Here is a 15,867-nt window from a genome sequence, read left to right on the forward strand (position 1 = left end):
GGACCCACAAGATAGAGATGCCGACATAAGGCTCCACGGCCGGCCCCCACGTCCAGCCCAGGGGGCCCGTTCGGGGCACAGCTGCAGACCAGTCAAGTGCCCGGGACAGTTACAGTCATTCAATCAGCAAAATGTCGCTGGGTGGGCTGCTCGGTATCGTCTGTTCCGAGTCCCCCCTCCCTGGGACCCCCCAGCCTTCCCACGGCTTGCTTGGCCCCAGAGGGGGGTCTCCGGCTGCCGCGTCAGCTCTATTGTGGGGGAGGGCTGCCCTTCTGGGCTGTGCCCTGTTTCTCCCACAGTTCCAAGGGCTCTCTGAGACCTCAGATGCTTCATAAATGACGTCACTGGGATCCTCATGAAGACCCTCGGAAGGAAGGTTTATCACCCATTTTATATAAGGCGACCGGGGCTCAGAGAGCAAAGATGCTCACCTCAGGCAGCACAGAGGTGAAGAGTTAGGATTTGAACCCAGGTCTGGGCAAGCCCAGAGTCTATGGATAGGACCCTGCTGAATCAAGACCATGCTTATAGCACACTTGCTAAGACAGCAGCCTCTGGGTTCACATGCCAGCTCTGCTACCATCCAGCTGTGTGGCTGTGGGTCAGTGACTTAACCTCTCTGTGCCTCCATTTCCTAATCTGGAGAAGGGGGATAGGAACAAGGGTGCAGAGGCCTCTGGGCATACACGAGGCTATACTTCCTGGTCCCCTTGTGGTTAGATAAGGTTGTGTGTCTAGTTACAGCTGATGGGTCGTGAACAGAGGCAGCGTGAGTCACTTTCTGGCCAGTGCAGGACTCGCTGGAACTCTCTTAACCCTGGACCTGGTGACCAGTAATGTTCCAGATGACGGCTGCTCAGTGAGCCTGGGTCTCTGAGTAAACGCTTTGTTGATTGGAGCAACAAAGCTGTGTTTGTTACCACAGCTTAACTTGAGCTATCCTGACTGGTATATCCCTGGGCTGGGTTCTGGCTCAAGTGGGACACACAGGTATAGTATGCTGTTGTTAAAATACTGAAATATTGGGACTTCCTGGTGGCACAGTGGTTAAGACTCCACACTCCCAATGCAGGGGGCCTGGGTTCAATTCCTGGTCAGGGAATTAGATCCCACATGCATGCTGCAACTAAGAGTTTGCATGCCACAACTAAGGAGCCCGCCTGCCACAACTAAGACCCGGTGCAACCAAATAAATAAATAAATACTAAAAAAAAAATACTGAAATATTTCACACTGTTTGAGCCCACAACGAGTAGCACCTCTGCCTGGATGTAAGGGTCTGGCTCAAATAGACGGCCCTTCCCTCAAGGCTTGGTGGGACCCATGCTAAACACAGGCTTTCCCAGCAACCTCACAAAAGCAGAGGCCAGGTTGGGGCTTGGGCCCCATTCTGAGCAGTCATCTTCTCCCCTGAGCATCTGACCCAGCGGCAGCCCCTCTGCCTCACAGAGAAGGACACAGGCTTTGGATCTGTGCTTCCCAGGATCAAATTCTTTTAGCATGTACAAATCAAATGTCCTCGGAGTTGGACTGCTTGGGCCTCAGGGCCCTCTTCTGGAAGATAAAGGTATAACAACAATCTGATAATGAATGTGAGTCACTGAGTGTGGGGTTTGGTATATAGTAGGTGCTTAATAGATGGATGTTGTTTTATGATTGTCTAAAAGGAGTGCAGGTTCCACTGGCACTTTCTGGTATTTTAGCAGGTGCTGCTGGGGCCTTACCCATATCCCCTCATATTTTGACTGTGTACCCTTGTTACTCTGCCCAGGGGCTTTCTCTAGCTGCACAGGGGAATTAACAGCTCCTGTGGGAGCAGCCCTCAACTATGACTGATGGGCACTGGAGAATAAATACTCCAGCTCCCCCGCCATGGGCGACATGACCTGAGTATGTGCTCTCTGCTGCACCCCAGAGGTCCTCCATGGAACTGCATCCCAGTTACACCCATAGGGAACCTGCTCACCTACACACCCTGTACCGGCTGCCTTCCTTTCCCTGTCTCACTCCCTCTTTCCCCTACGGGGCTTCCTGGAGTCACCTCCCGGATAAATTCCTTGCATTCAAGTTTGTCTCAGGCTCTACCTCTAGGGGAGCACAAACGAGGACAACTTTATAGGTGTTTGGCTACAGGCCTCAAGCCCCTGGATAGCCCCTCTATCATTTAAACTCCACACTCCCACCCAACCAAATGAATAAGGATCTCTTGAGGTGGGTCTGGGGCATCATTCAACTTTAAGTGCTTCTGATGGGTTGCAGGCTTGGTAGCCACTGCTTTGGAGGAGAAAGGTCAGGTGATGAGCTTTATTGTAACACTTTCTGGTATTTATTGAGCGCTCGCAACATGTCAGGCTTGGACCCTCAGTCTCCAGACACACATTATTTGCATTTGGGGTTTGCAAGAGCTCTTTCGAAGGAGAGGCAGAGGACGGGCCTTTCTTGCAATGGAGGAGAGAGAGGTGAGGTGACACAGCCTGGATACGACTGGACTCGAGGTCTCTCTAGTGCCAAAGCCGACGGCTTTTACCACCTTGGGAAGCCGAGGTATGACCCCAGCCTCGGTCTGCTGACACCACGGGCTGTAGGTCATTCTCTTCAGAGAGGTGGGCTAAGCATATCCTCAAGTCCTTTACAGTCAGGCCTCTGTATCCGCGGGTCCCACATCTGTGGATTCAACCAATTGCCAATCGAATTGGTTGACTCCGTGGATGCAGAACCTGTGGATATGGAGGGCTGACTTACCTGCACCCTCTGGGATGCGATATGAGAACATCTGATTTTTATCAGTGACACATATCATATTGGTAATCCTGCGGGGGTTTGCTGTCTACTTTCAGGATGGAAGGAAAAGCAAAAGTCCAGTTAGCAGCTGGTGAAAAATAAAGATGTAATTTTTTTCACCTCTTATTTCCTGGGCTCCCTCACCCCACCCTACATCCACAGATCCCTTAGGGGGGTCAATGGGCCTCAGGTTAAGACCACTTGCATTAGTGGGAGACGAAATCAAGTTAATAGGTCATGAACTGCATTAAAAAAGGAGGGGCGTGGGCTTCCCTGGTGGCGCAGTGGTTGAGAATCTGCCTGCCAACGCAGGGGACACGGGTTCGAGCCCTGGTATGGGAGGATCCCACATGCCGCGGAGCAACTGGACCTGTGAGCCATAATTACTGAGCCTGCGTGCCTGGAGCCTGTGCTCCGCAACAGGAGAGGCCACGATAGTGAGAGGCCCGCGCACCGCGATGAAGAGTGGCCCCCGCTTGCCACAACTAGAGAAAGCCCTCGCACAGAAATGAAGACCCAACGTAGCCATAAATAAATAAATAAATAAATAAATAAATAAATTTAAAAAAAAAAAAAAGGAGGGGCGTGACTTCCCTGGTGGTCCAGTGGTTAAGACTGCGTTTCCACTGCAGGGGGCGTGGGTTTGATCCCTGGTCGGGGCAACTAAGATCCCAAGTGCCATGCCGTGCGGCCGGGGGAAAAAAAAAGTGGGAGCGGGGTGGGGGGGACATGGAGTCAAGGAGATAGACAACTTCAGAGTATAGGGAACGTGCTAAGGGGAGATACAGATTCTGTGAATATTTCATTTGGGTTGTCTGTTTGTACGTCTGAGTACTGGGCTCCACTGCAAAGTGTATTTCTTACTGCGATTGTGGCTAGAACAGTTTGAACGCTATGGACTTGGCCTGTCTGGATCTCAGTTTCCTTATCTCCAGAATGAATCATTACCCCTCTCATCGCATCATTTAATAATAGATATGTGCCTGACACAGAGTTTGGTGTTACTTGGTAAGTACCAGAACGCCTAAGTAGAATCTGTGCACATCGGAGAGATGCTCAAGTCACCACTGGGGTTGGGGGCAGAGGGGCCAGGTGGGGAGACCACCACCCAGCACCCAGTGCCCCTCTGGGCTTTCCCTTAACCCACAGCTCTAGCTCCAAGGCTGGACTTACCAGAATCCCAAAAGCCATGACTTTGAGAAGACATTCCAGAGAGAAGAGGGAAGTGAAGACAATGTTGAATACCCTCAGGGCATTTTCATAAGCGACAGAGGCCCCATAGAACTAGAGAAGGAAGGAGGGAGAGCAGTGGGGTCAGTGGGCACAGTGTCGAGGACCAGGGCTGGGGTGGCTTCGTGGCTGCCCTTTCCCCGGGGCAGGCAGGACTCGGACACTTGGTTTCCCTATTGATGTCCTGTGGAGCTAGCCCGGGCCCCAGGCAAGCTCTTCACTGGCTGGGCTACTCTTTTCAGGTCAAAACAAAAATTCCTTTCTTGAGTCCTATCTTAGCAGCCGAGATCCCGGGAGAGCCTGGCCCTATCGAAGGGCCTCCTGATGGGATGCAGGATGTCTACAGCATCCTCTTTGCAGTCATTTCTTTTTTTTTTTTCCTTCCAGATGTCTTTTTAAATTCTTACCTGTACACTCCTATGAGACCACTTCCCAGACCAAGATTTAGAACATTTCCAGCACCCCTCCCCAAAGTTTTCTTGCACCCCTTCCCAGTTGATAACTCACCCACCCCAGAGGTAACTGCTATTCTGACTGCTTATGACTCTTGCCCAAGCGAATCAGATTTGAACCGATAACCTTTAAATCTAACTACCAGGTTACAGGAAATCCAGCAGATGGAGTAAACCAATGCACCCAGAGGTGGGACAGTTTTCATTCAACTCATCTGGTTTCCTCAAAAAGTTAACAGCGCGGGGGGGTGGGGGGTCGGGGGGGTGGGGCAGAGGACGGAGATTTAAAAACAAAAAACTGGAGACCATGTGTAGCCATTTAGATCTTGGCTCAAAAAACAACTTACTGTAAAAGACGTTTTGGGGACAATTCAATATGGATCTTATGGTGTTATCACTAATCTTGTCAAGCATAAGAACATGTAGGAAAATGTTCTGATTACTTTGGAAAGCACACTGAAGAATTTAAGTGTGAAATAGTGTGGTGTCTATCATTTAAAACACTTTAAAAAATAGATGAAATGTCCAGAATAGGTACATCCATGGAACACAGATTAGTGGTTGCCAGGGGCTGGGGGAATGGGAATAGGGAGTCACTGGTAATGGGGATGGGTTTCCTTTTGGGGTGATGGAAATAGATAGGGGTGGTGGTTGCACAACATCGTGAATGGACCAAATGCCACTGAATTGTACACTTTAAAATGGTTAACTGTAGGTTATGTGAATTTCACGTCAATTTTTTAAAAAATGAGAAAAAAATAGATGAAGCAAACAGAGCAGAGTGTTCCCAATAGGTAACTCTAGGTGACGGAGACTGAGTATTCACAAGCGCCTGGATGCTCAGGATGTGGTCCAGGGACCTACAGCATCTGCATCACCGGGATACTGGTAAGAATTGTGGAGTCCCAGACCCACCCGGACCTGCTGAACCAGAATCTGCAGATTCACAAGATGCCCAGCTGATCTGTGAGCAGTTTGAGAAGGGCTGTGCTGCTCTATCTTTCTCTCTTCTGTTTGTTTGAAACTGTTATGTTCCTAACAATGAAAAGACAAAGCACTCGCTTATGGAGATGAATTTTCAGGTGAATACAGGCACTGCTTTTTTACCAGTTCAAAAAAATCAACAGCTAAACTTGCTGAGTGTTTTTAAGAATTGAGAAATGTGCTAACGTCTTTGCAGGAAATTTCTTATTCAATCCTAATCCCTACCGGGGGGCAAGGAACATGCTATTATTATCCTTCCCATTTTATTGACAGAGAAACTGAGGCCCTGAGATGCCACTGGTCACTAGTGCAAGGTTAAATGGTGAATTAAATGGTGAATTAAATGGCAGAGCTGGGCTCAAATTCAGGCTTTTGGTCTTCAAAGCACAGGGTGAAAGGTTTTGACTTTTCACCCTGAAGAGGCTCCACGGCCCCGAGGCTCGCAGGGTCTTTCTTTACCTGCCCTTCCCTCCTCATTTCTTTCATCAAACATTTATCAAGGGGCTCTTGTTCCCTCTGAGTTAGGCCCTCTCTGAACCCCTGAAATTCAGGGGTGATCAGTACTTGACTGGCCCCTCGGAGCTTACAGGCAGGTGGCAGACTATCAGGTAACCCAACACTGGTATCGTGGCATGTGAGATAACAGACAGGATGCTTGCAAACACCTCATGCGGTCCTGGGAGGTCAGGGAAGGCTTCCTAGAGGAAGGGCTCTGCAGGGGCAGCTGGAAGGGGCTGGCCAGACAAAGTGGTGGGAACCATGTGTCAGGCAGAGGGAAGAGCAGGAGCGGGGGCTTGGCGGTGACACAGAGTGTGGTCTGCCTGGGAAACTCGTAGCCGGTTCTGTTTTGCGTGGGGCAGGGGTGCGGTGGGGATTAAGCAGTGCCTGGGGGGAGGGGGGACTCACCTTCATCATGAGCACGATGGTGTTGAGGGCGATCATGGCCATGATGGTGTACTCGAAAGGCGGGGACACCACGAACTGCCACATGCGGTACTGGAAACTCTGCTTGTTCTGGGGCATATGTCGGGTCAGGGGTTTAGCGCTGATGGCGAAGTCAATGCAGGCCCTCTGCGGGAGAGAGCGCAGCAGTGTGAGGGCCTGAGGCAGGAGAGAGGCGGCTGGACACCCAGCACCCCCCACCCCATCTCATTCGATGCAGCTCTTCTGCACGTCTGCCTGGATGTCTGCCTCTCTTGCCCACCCCACACCCCCCATAAGCTCCTTGCCATGAATGTTTTCTTCTCCCGACAGCTACAGCTCCTTGAGAAATTACCATCGGCCAAAACTTGTGCTGACACTCCCCTGTTACCTCATTGAATCCCCTTAGCAAACATGATCAATGGGTACTATCAGTAGCCCCCACTTTGCAGATGAGGAAAATAAAGGCTCAAAGAGGTTAAGCCTGACGTGGCACAGCTGCCTAGTGGGCAAACCTTGAATTTCAACCAGAGTCTGACATTGAAGCCTAACCATTCTTTTTTTAAATTTTATTGAAGTATAGTTGATTTAAAATGCTGTGTTAATTTCTGCTATACAGCAAAGCAATTCAGTTGCTTTTTTCATATTTTTTTCTATTATGGTTTATCACAGGATATTCAATATAGTTCTCTGTGCTCTACAGGAGGACCTTGTTGTTTACCTATCCTATATATAATAGTTTTCCTCTGCTAATCCCAAACTCCCAATCCTTCCCTCCCCCGCCCCCGCCCTTGGCAACTAAGAGTCTGTTCTCTATGTCAATGAGTCTGTTTCTGTTTCATAGATACGTTCATTTGTGTCATATTTTAGATTCCACATAAAGTGATACCATATGGTATTTGTCTTTCTCTTTCTGACTTGCTTCGCTTAGTATGATAATCTCTAGGTCCATCCATGTTGTGAAGCCTAACCATTCTTTCTTACCGACTATTTTGCTTCTCCTTCTCTTTGAGGGAAGGAGACAGGGAGGAATAATAGTTATTTAGTCTTAGAGGCCAACAAAGCAGAGGAAGAATGCATTCTAGGTCCTCCACCTAGCTTGGATGATTCTAGAGAAGCAAAGGATCATGCCTATACTCTCTGGTGGACTGGATTTTCATTCGTAAATATTCACCACCCCTCCCTGGGGGAGATTATACTTCCCTGCCCCACTGACATCAGACATGTGACTAGCTCTGGCTAATGAAATGTGAGAAGTGACACATGTCACTTCTGGGCACAAGCCACAAGAGGTGGACCATGGTTTGCCATTCTCTCTTTTTTATCTGAAGCATCTTAGAGGGGAACCAGAATAAAGATGACACAGAGCAGAGCCATCTGGACATGCAGTCCAATTCCTTTGTGGATATCTGGCATTGAGATGTGAGGGCTGCTTGTTACCGCATCATAACCTAGTCCAAACTGACTGATACATACACAACTTCTCTCTGATGTGTTTTCCTCTGGAAACCCCATGAAGGGCTGCCCTTCATGCAGACTGGATTCTGCTTGGAGAATGCTGCTGTTCCCTCCCCAGATGCCCCCAGAAGCTGGTTCCTTTGTGTGTGTGTGTGTGTGTGTGCATGTGTGATGGGGGGGTGTCAGTTTTTAAGCGGGGATATAAGTGGGAAGTGGTACCTCATTTTTCTCCAGGCTGTATTCCTCCATCATTTTGTCCCCCTGCTCCTGGAAGGTGATGATGATCAAGGCCACAAAGATATTGACAAAGAAGAAGGGGAACACCACAAAGTAGACGACATAGAAGATTGACATCTCCATGCGGTACCCAGGGCTGGGACCCTGGTTCTCAAAGGTGGCATCCACGGAGTGCTTGAGGACTCTGTGAGGACCCGGGTGGGGAGAGGGGGAAAGTGAGACAGGGGAACAGGAATGGAGGAAAATATTAAGAGGAAACAGAAAAGAAATGAAGAGTCATCCCTGTTTTCTGACTGCAGTCACTGTGGTTACTTTATGAAGCTGTAACCTTCCCACCTCTTTTGCCTGTGGGGAGTGTTGACAGCAATGTCAGTTACTTCTACTGCCGTGTATTGAGGGCCTGTTACGTGCCAGAAATGATGTTCAACATTTTATTCATTTTCCCAGCAACCCTCTCAGGGAGGTTATTACTGGCTCCGTTTTGCACACAAGGAAACTGAGGTTCGGCTGTAGATCACCCACTCAGGTGCGGCCAAGGTGGGATTTGAAACTAGGTTTGTGGTGATGAATGGGAGTGAGTAGGGGGTCACGGAGGCAGGCGTATGTGTGTGCGTGTGTGTGTGTGTGAATATTTAAGCACAGGTGGTCGTGGGAGCCAAGGAGGGGTAATGAGGATGCACATGGAAGTGAGTGTATGTGCGGCTGCCCTGTACATCCGCACAGATCACGCACTGCTCAAGTGCTCTGCATCTAAGGGGCACCATTCATACTGTAGACCTGATAGATCTGTGTATTAATGGTGACAACTTTTTGGCAGGTGGCCATAAAGTGCCTTTTTCTGAGCAAGATCATTAAGTATATTGCAACGCTTTTCTGACAGATGGAAGTAAAGTCTGTTGAGGAATGGGTGTCTTTAAAAACTCGCTCAAAGGTGCCTGAAGGGCTAGCACTGGCCCTGCGTGTGTGGATCCTGGGTGTGCGCATGGGTGATCAGACAGGCATGTGTGGGTTGGGGTGTTTGCTGAGCGAGGGAGGGAGGTGAGCATGTTGAAGGCACACGCTGGAATCTACCAAACCTTCAGCCTGCATTCAGCCGACACCTCTGGGAGCAGGACCGGGACTAAGGGGAGGCGAGAGAGGCACTTGCCATGGGCACAAATTCAGGGGGTGTCAAACCCCTCAGTAATCGAGATAAATAACATTTCATTGTAATATTTAGTATTTCCTGCCATATTTTAAAAACTCAGAAGAAATGCCCCAAAGCCCCTGATGAACAAAATCTCAAAAATTTAAATCATGAGGACTTCCCTAGCAATCCAGTGGTTGAGACTCGTGCTTCCAATTCAGGGGGCGCAGGTTTGATCCCTGGTTGGGGAACTAAGATCCCACAAGCCACGCACTGTGGCCAACCCCCCCCCAAAAAAACACCCCCAAAACAAAAAAAAACTTAAAAAAGAATTAAAGTTTGGACTTGCACAAGTCAGTCTCACCCATGTCACCCCAGCCTTAGCCCTGTCTGGGACAGATGCGTCCTGTGGTCAAACCGACTTGGAAAATGCCAGGTTCACACCCCCCTGGCTTGGAGGTTTTTGTTCACCAGCACCGGAAGGGTTAAGAGGATGTGACCGCATGTGTACGTACATGCGGCCTTTCTGTAAATTAGAAATGGTGCCTGTTCTGGGAGCACACAGCCCCGTACACTCAAGGGGTTGGCAAGCCAAGCGACCGCTGGATTTCTGCCCCGAGAAGCCCAACCACACATGGGGGATGCTGTTCTGCTGACGTCTTGCATCTTGCATTGTCCCCACTTGCATCTGACATCTGGTGCCTCTTGCATTGTCCCCACTTCTGGAAGCCAGGAGCAAACCCCTCCCTCCCTCAGACCTTTCTCAGCACTGGGCTCTTGGACCCTTTCCTCTCCTGCTCCCTGGAGGCCCCCGAGCTCCTCCTGTGGGGCTTTCTGACTGGACCACTTACTGTGGCCAGCCTTCTCCCGTGGACACGGTGAAGAGGGTCAGCAGAGCCCATAGCACGTTGTCATAATGGAACTCATACTTCTTCCACTCTCGGTCCCGCGCCTTCACCTCGTTCTTCTCATAAAGGAGGTACTTGCCACTGCCACAGAAAGTGGGGACCATTAGTAAATGGAGGGACACCCATATTTGGCCACCAGAGAGACAGAGGAGGAGGAGGAAGAGGGGCTCACCAGCCCACGCTGCTTCCCACAGCCCAAGAAGCCCATTTCTCCCTGGAGCTTATGTGCATCCATTTGGAGATAAATCCACAGATGATGCCACAGCCCTGTGTCCAGTGGGAGAGCCAACTCAGAATCTTGTACCCTTTTCCAACTTGAACACTTCTAGACCCAAGGGTGGGAGCCTCAGGCTTGGGGGGCAGTTGAGAGCAGGGAGGGAGACAGGCACATTTCTGGGTTCATCAGGCCAAGGGGGGCAGCCGCTCGCTGCCCCTTCTCAGGGTAGGAAACAAAGGTTAGCCCCAGACTCCTAGCCCAATGCCTGGGATCCTTCCAAATCCAGGAACCCGCCACCAAAATAACCACCGGCTGCCCTTTGGTGCATAGTAACCGTTTATACTAGTGACAAAAGCAATATTGACTGAGCGCTTGGTTAGTGAGAGGCGCAGCACTTTCCTGGACTGAGTCCAGAACTTTCCGTCATGAGGATGACCCAAAGATGGGGGGATTTCAGGTCCACAGTCCCTTAGCCACAATTCCAAAATCCAGAAAGCTCTGAAAACCAAGCATTTTTTCCTAATCCGGCAGTTGGCAAGTTCCAGCCTGCAGACCAAATCTGGATCTGCCTCTGGGTGGCCCACAAGCTAAGCAATGGTTGTTTACAGTTTTAAATGGTTGAAACTAAAAGAATTCATTCATGACAGATAAAAATGATAAGAAATTCAAGTTTTAGTTCCCAGAAAGAAAGTTTGATTGGAACACAGCCATGCCTATTCTTTTATCTATTGTCTGCAGCTGCTTTGGAGTTGCACTAGGTGCAATGGAAAGTGTATGCAAAGTCAAAGATAGTTACTATCTGGCCCCTGACAGACAAAGTCTGCCCATCTCTGATCTAACGCGTTTGGCAACAAAACCTGACCCAACTGGATGTGAGGCTCTTTCGACTTGTTATTTATCCCATTTGGTGCAAATAGTTGTATGTTCCCAGGCAGAAACATTGCATTTGATCACAGGGCTGCCTTAATTTAACTGTGTTATGTGCTACGTGGGACATGCACCTCACAATTTTTCTAAAAATCTCAAAGTATTCTGAATTTTGAAACACATCTGCCTATAAAGGTTTCATACAAGGGAACCGAGATGTGTATTAATATCCCCTACTTGACAAAGGTGGCAACTAAAAAGTTAAGCAACCAGCTTATGGCTCATCCTGAAGCCATGGGTCAGAGACTCCTATTCCAAAACTGTCTTTCTTTCTACTTACAGATCCAAGCTGGTTGTAATCGGGTCACCCCCAACGCCCAACACCTCAGTTTCCAAGCCCAGGATGAAATGGAGCAGGACCCTATGGTCCTTCCCCCGCCATGTCCTCAGCTTGCCTTTTGTCTGTGCAAACACTTTAGCCAAAGAATGAGTTTAATCAGAAAAGTGAGAAAATGCAGAAGCAAAGGAAAACAGTCAAAGGAGATCAAAGAATAATAGTTTAGTCATTAAGCATAGTCAAGGGCCTTTAGTTCCTTCTCAAGGGCTATAGATAATATTCTGAGCCATATCCTTTGATCTGTCTCATAGATACTGAAACCCCAGCAGGTGGAAGAAGTCAACTACATGATGACCAGACTGTAGCCATTACATAAGCTGCCACAATTCTGAGAATTGGCCTCAAGGAAACGGGAAAAAACTGACCCTGGAACTGAAGATTGACTGTACTTCAAACAATCAAGATGACGCTGATCAGACCACCACATGATCAATATCAAGATGACTGTCAGGGCTTCCCTGGTGGCACAGTGGTTGAGAATCTGCCTGCCAATGCAGGGGATACGGGTTCGAGCCCTGGTCCGGGAAGATCCCACATGCCGCGGAGCAACTAAGCCTGTGCGCCACAACTACTGAGCCTGCGCTCTAGAGCCAGCAAGCCACAACTACTAAGCCCGTGTGCCACAACTACTGAAGCCAGCGCGCCTACAGCCCGTGCTCTGCAACAAGAGAAGTCACGGCAATGAGAAGCCCATGCACCGCAACGAAGAGTAGGCCCAGCTCGCCGCAACTAGGGAAAGCCACGCACAGCAACGAAGACCCAACGCAGCCAAAGATAAATGAATAAAATAAATAAATTAATTAAAAAAAAAAAAGTTGACTGTCACAGCTGACCGTGCTGCTTCTACATGTAGCTTCCTCTATCCATCTATAAAAACTTTTGTCCACTGGTTGTCAGTGCCGGGGCGGGGGAGTTGGCCTTTGGACGAGAGTCTGCCCTCCCTGCACCAACCCCCACCCCCCCGACCCGCCCGCAGTTGCCAGCATCCAAAATAAAGCAAACGTTCCTTTCTACCAACTTTGCCTCTTTATTGGCTTTTGAGCGGCGAGCAGCCGGACCCCACTTTCCGTTACAAAGAGACCAGCGCATCTGGCCGCCCCCCACCTGCCAGCCCCGATGGGGAGGCCTAGGAGGGTCAAGACTCACCGGCAATCTTTCTCAAACTCCTTGGACTCGTCGGTGCAGTGGAAGAACTTGCCCTTGAAGAGCTGCACGGCCACCACGGCAAAGATGAACATGAAGAGCATGTAGACGATGAGGATGTTGAAGACATTCTTGAGTGAGTTCACAACGCAGTCAAACACGGCCTGGTGGGTGGGGTGGAAGGGACAGCGTGAGGGGCTGGGAAGCCGCCCGGCCTCCACCTCCAGCAGCTCGTAATACCCAAGTATTGTCATTATTCCTATTTTCCAGGCAAGGACATGATCCAAGTCACTCGGTTAAGGCCACGCAGTCCTGAGAAATGTTGGGGCTCGACCCAGTTCTGAGTTTTTATACATCGAAAACCCCCAATTTTAACCCCTGGGAAATGGGGCCGCTTCTCTGAGCAAGGTAAGCTCATGGCTCTTCAGGGCAAGAGGAAAGGTCCTCGATGGAGACGTCATTTCCTGTTCATTCTGCATCCCTGCTTCACGTCACTCCCTTCCCCATAATCTGGAGTCGTGGTCCCCTCCCTTTTGCCCACTGATCACTCGGGGGCACTCTGGATTTGCGAGCTGACTTCACGTGCCCTGGAGATTCTGCCCTGCGTAAGATGGAATCCTTCCATCCTCCTCCAGAGAAGGTGGGGGGGTCCCAGCCTGGAATGTCCCCCACTGCATTCTGCTATTAATCACAGCGGGTCCTAACTACAAGTAAGCATCGAGGATCGTCAGCCTACTGGAATCACACGTTAGCTCCGCCGGCTTCCCCTGGGGGAGAGAGTGCACAGCTTTCATGGGGCTTTCAAAGGGGGCTGTGACCCAGAAAATGGGAAAGAGCCACTGAACCGACTACTTCTGGATTCCACGAATCTCAGTGCAAGCAAGCTTTCCCGTTCAGAAGGCAGCCACATTTCCTCTTTGAATATTCATCAACAAAAAGGGGGCATTCGAATCATGATTTCCCAAATCATGGGGGAGGGGCACACCACCGGTGATATCAGACGTACTTTTAGGTCCTATAGGAGCCCAAGACCAAGTAACACTGAATCACATGGTAGCAAAGTTATTCTCTCTCTAATTCTTTCAATCCTTTTGAGTGAAGGAGAAAGTCTTCCTTAGTTTTTACTGTGTTAACACCTAACATTTATACTTTTCCTTTGTTTTTTGGCTGCGCCATGCGGCATGCAGGATCTTAGGTCCCTGACCAGGGATCGACCCTGTGCCCCCTGCATTGGGAACACAGAGTCTTAACCACTGGACCGCCAGGGAAGTCCCTGTACTTTTCCTTTTTAACCAAGAAAGAGCAAGTATCCACGCTCAAAGTCTTTGTCAGGCAATTATTTTGGGGCTAGATTTTAATAACAGTTATCTTATATTTTGAACAGGTATTTAGTTTTACCTTCTATTAACAGTGGGTTTTGGTTTTCCAACTTAAGAAACTTGACAAGCATTTCCTTTTAAAATAAATCCACTTAAGTAAAAACTAAAGTGACTTGACTTAACGAAACATATTAAGAAAGAGATAATACAGGTGAGCCTCAGGTGCATCATAAATTGAAAAGGGGTGTTTGAATGACTAGGTTTCATTTCTTTCCTTCTTTTTTTTTTTTGAAACAACAAGCTTTTGGGAAATGCTGGTTCATGCTATTTTTTTCAAGTTTCATTTATTTATTTATTTTTTATTGAAGTATAGTTGCTTTACACTGTTGTGTTAGTTTCTGCTGTACAGCAAAGTGAATCAGCCATACGTATACATATATCCCCTCTTTTTTGGATTTCCTTCCCATTTAGGTCATCACAGAGCACCGAGTAGAGTTCCCTGTGCTATACAGTAGGTTCTTATTAGTTATCTATTTTATACATAGTAGTGTATATATGTCAATCCCAATCTCCCAATTCATCCCACCCCCCCCCCCTTTTCCCCTTGGTATCCATACGTTTGTTCTCTATATGTCTGTGTCTCTATTTCTGCTTTGCAAATATAGTTCATCTATACTATTTTTTCTAGATACCACATATATGTGTTAATATACAATATTTGTTTTTCTCTTTCTGTCTTACTTCACTCTGGTGGTTCATGCTATTTTGGAACAGGAGATATTGGACCCTAGAATAGGCAGGTGAAAAGTTAAAGCTTATGTGGGACCAGAAACCTAGTTTCCTGCTTCCCAGATTAGGGTTACGCCCTGTTTTATCCACATGATGCCTTCATGGGAATTAAGAAAAGGGATCTCAATTTTGCAAGAGACATTTCATCTATTGGAAAATTACCATGATATACAGATTTTGTTCCATTAACTCACTTTACTGCCATCTACTGGAGAGTTGTAGTAATAAGTATATCCATACATAATGGCTGTGATGTTAGCAGCACCCCTTTCAACGTACTGTCCTTGAGCAGTGTGCAACCTGCTCAACTGTACATGGCAACCCTGATAGATCTTCCACATACCCCAATCTCACCTTGAGCTTTGGCAACCGCTTGATGGTTTTAAGAGGTCGTAGCACCCGAAGGACTCGGAGGGATTTAATCGTGTTGATGTCCTTTCCTTTGCTATTGCCACTGTGGAGGGATGTTAGAATGGGGAGAAGGGAAGAGAGGGAGCCAAGGTCAGGGTGGGTGGTGGGTGGTCCACAGCCCCAAGTGGCCCCACCCTCCCAGGCTTAGAAGTCTGGGGTGGGCCTGGCATAGCCATGTCCTTCCCGGAGAAGAGTAGTCAGCTCCCCTGCTACATCTGGGCTCAAGAGCTAGTGAGAAGATGGCCTTTTGTGGTTTTGGTCTCAGGGTTTGTTGAGGGCCCTGGCTGAGCCTGAGCAGTTGCATGGGGTAGCTCTTAGATCCAGCACGAGGAAGTTGGCTGCCCTCTGTGTGCTCTCTTTGGAGGTGGTCTTAGTGAGTTTTTAGAAAATGGGATTCCTCCCTCTTCCAACAGGATCCAGGAAATGCTTAAAGTGGCCTTTAAACCAGAACTCCCTTCCCCCACCCCCTGCCCCAATATTCCCTGAGCCCACAGGAGCGGAAGGAACCAGAACATCAGATGTTGAATCACTGCCTCATTCTTTCAGGGTATCTGCGCTCATCTTTGTCAGATTGCTGCATAGAGGTTCAGTCCAGGGTCTACTGGGCCTGAGTCTTAGCATTGCAGA

The 15,867-nt window shown here is 48.8% G+C and overlaps 1 protein-coding gene across 8 annotated transcripts in view; it reads right to left on the reverse strand.

Annotated features, from left to right (window-relative positions):
- The window catches only part of CACNA1A (calcium voltage-gated channel subunit alpha1 A), a 338,162-nt gene that overhangs the window by 41,191 nt on the left and 281,104 nt on the right, over window positions 1-15,867 (reverse strand). For all 8 annotated transcript variants that reach the window (XM_082381539.1, XM_082381542.1, XM_082381540.1 and 5 more), the window contains 6 exons: window positions 15,184-15,283; window positions 12,725-12,885; window positions 10,041-10,178; window positions 8,046-8,247; window positions 6,354-6,518; window positions 3,955-4,065 (listed from right to left, as the gene is read on the reverse strand). In XM_082381539.1, the coding sequence (XP_082237665.1) occupies window positions 3,955-4,065; window positions 6,354-6,518; window positions 8,046-8,247; window positions 10,041-10,178; window positions 12,725-12,885; window positions 15,184-15,283 (877 nt within the window). The remainder of the gene's footprint in view (window positions 1-3,954; window positions 4,066-6,353; window positions 6,519-8,045; window positions 8,248-10,040; window positions 10,179-12,724; window positions 12,886-15,183; window positions 15,284-15,867) is intronic.

This window comes from Balaenoptera borealis (genome assembly GCF_965194805.1).
Source record: "Balaenoptera borealis genome assembly, chromosome: 2".
Taxonomy (NCBI): Eukaryota; Metazoa; Chordata; class Mammalia; order Artiodactyla; family Balaenopteridae; genus Balaenoptera; species Balaenoptera borealis.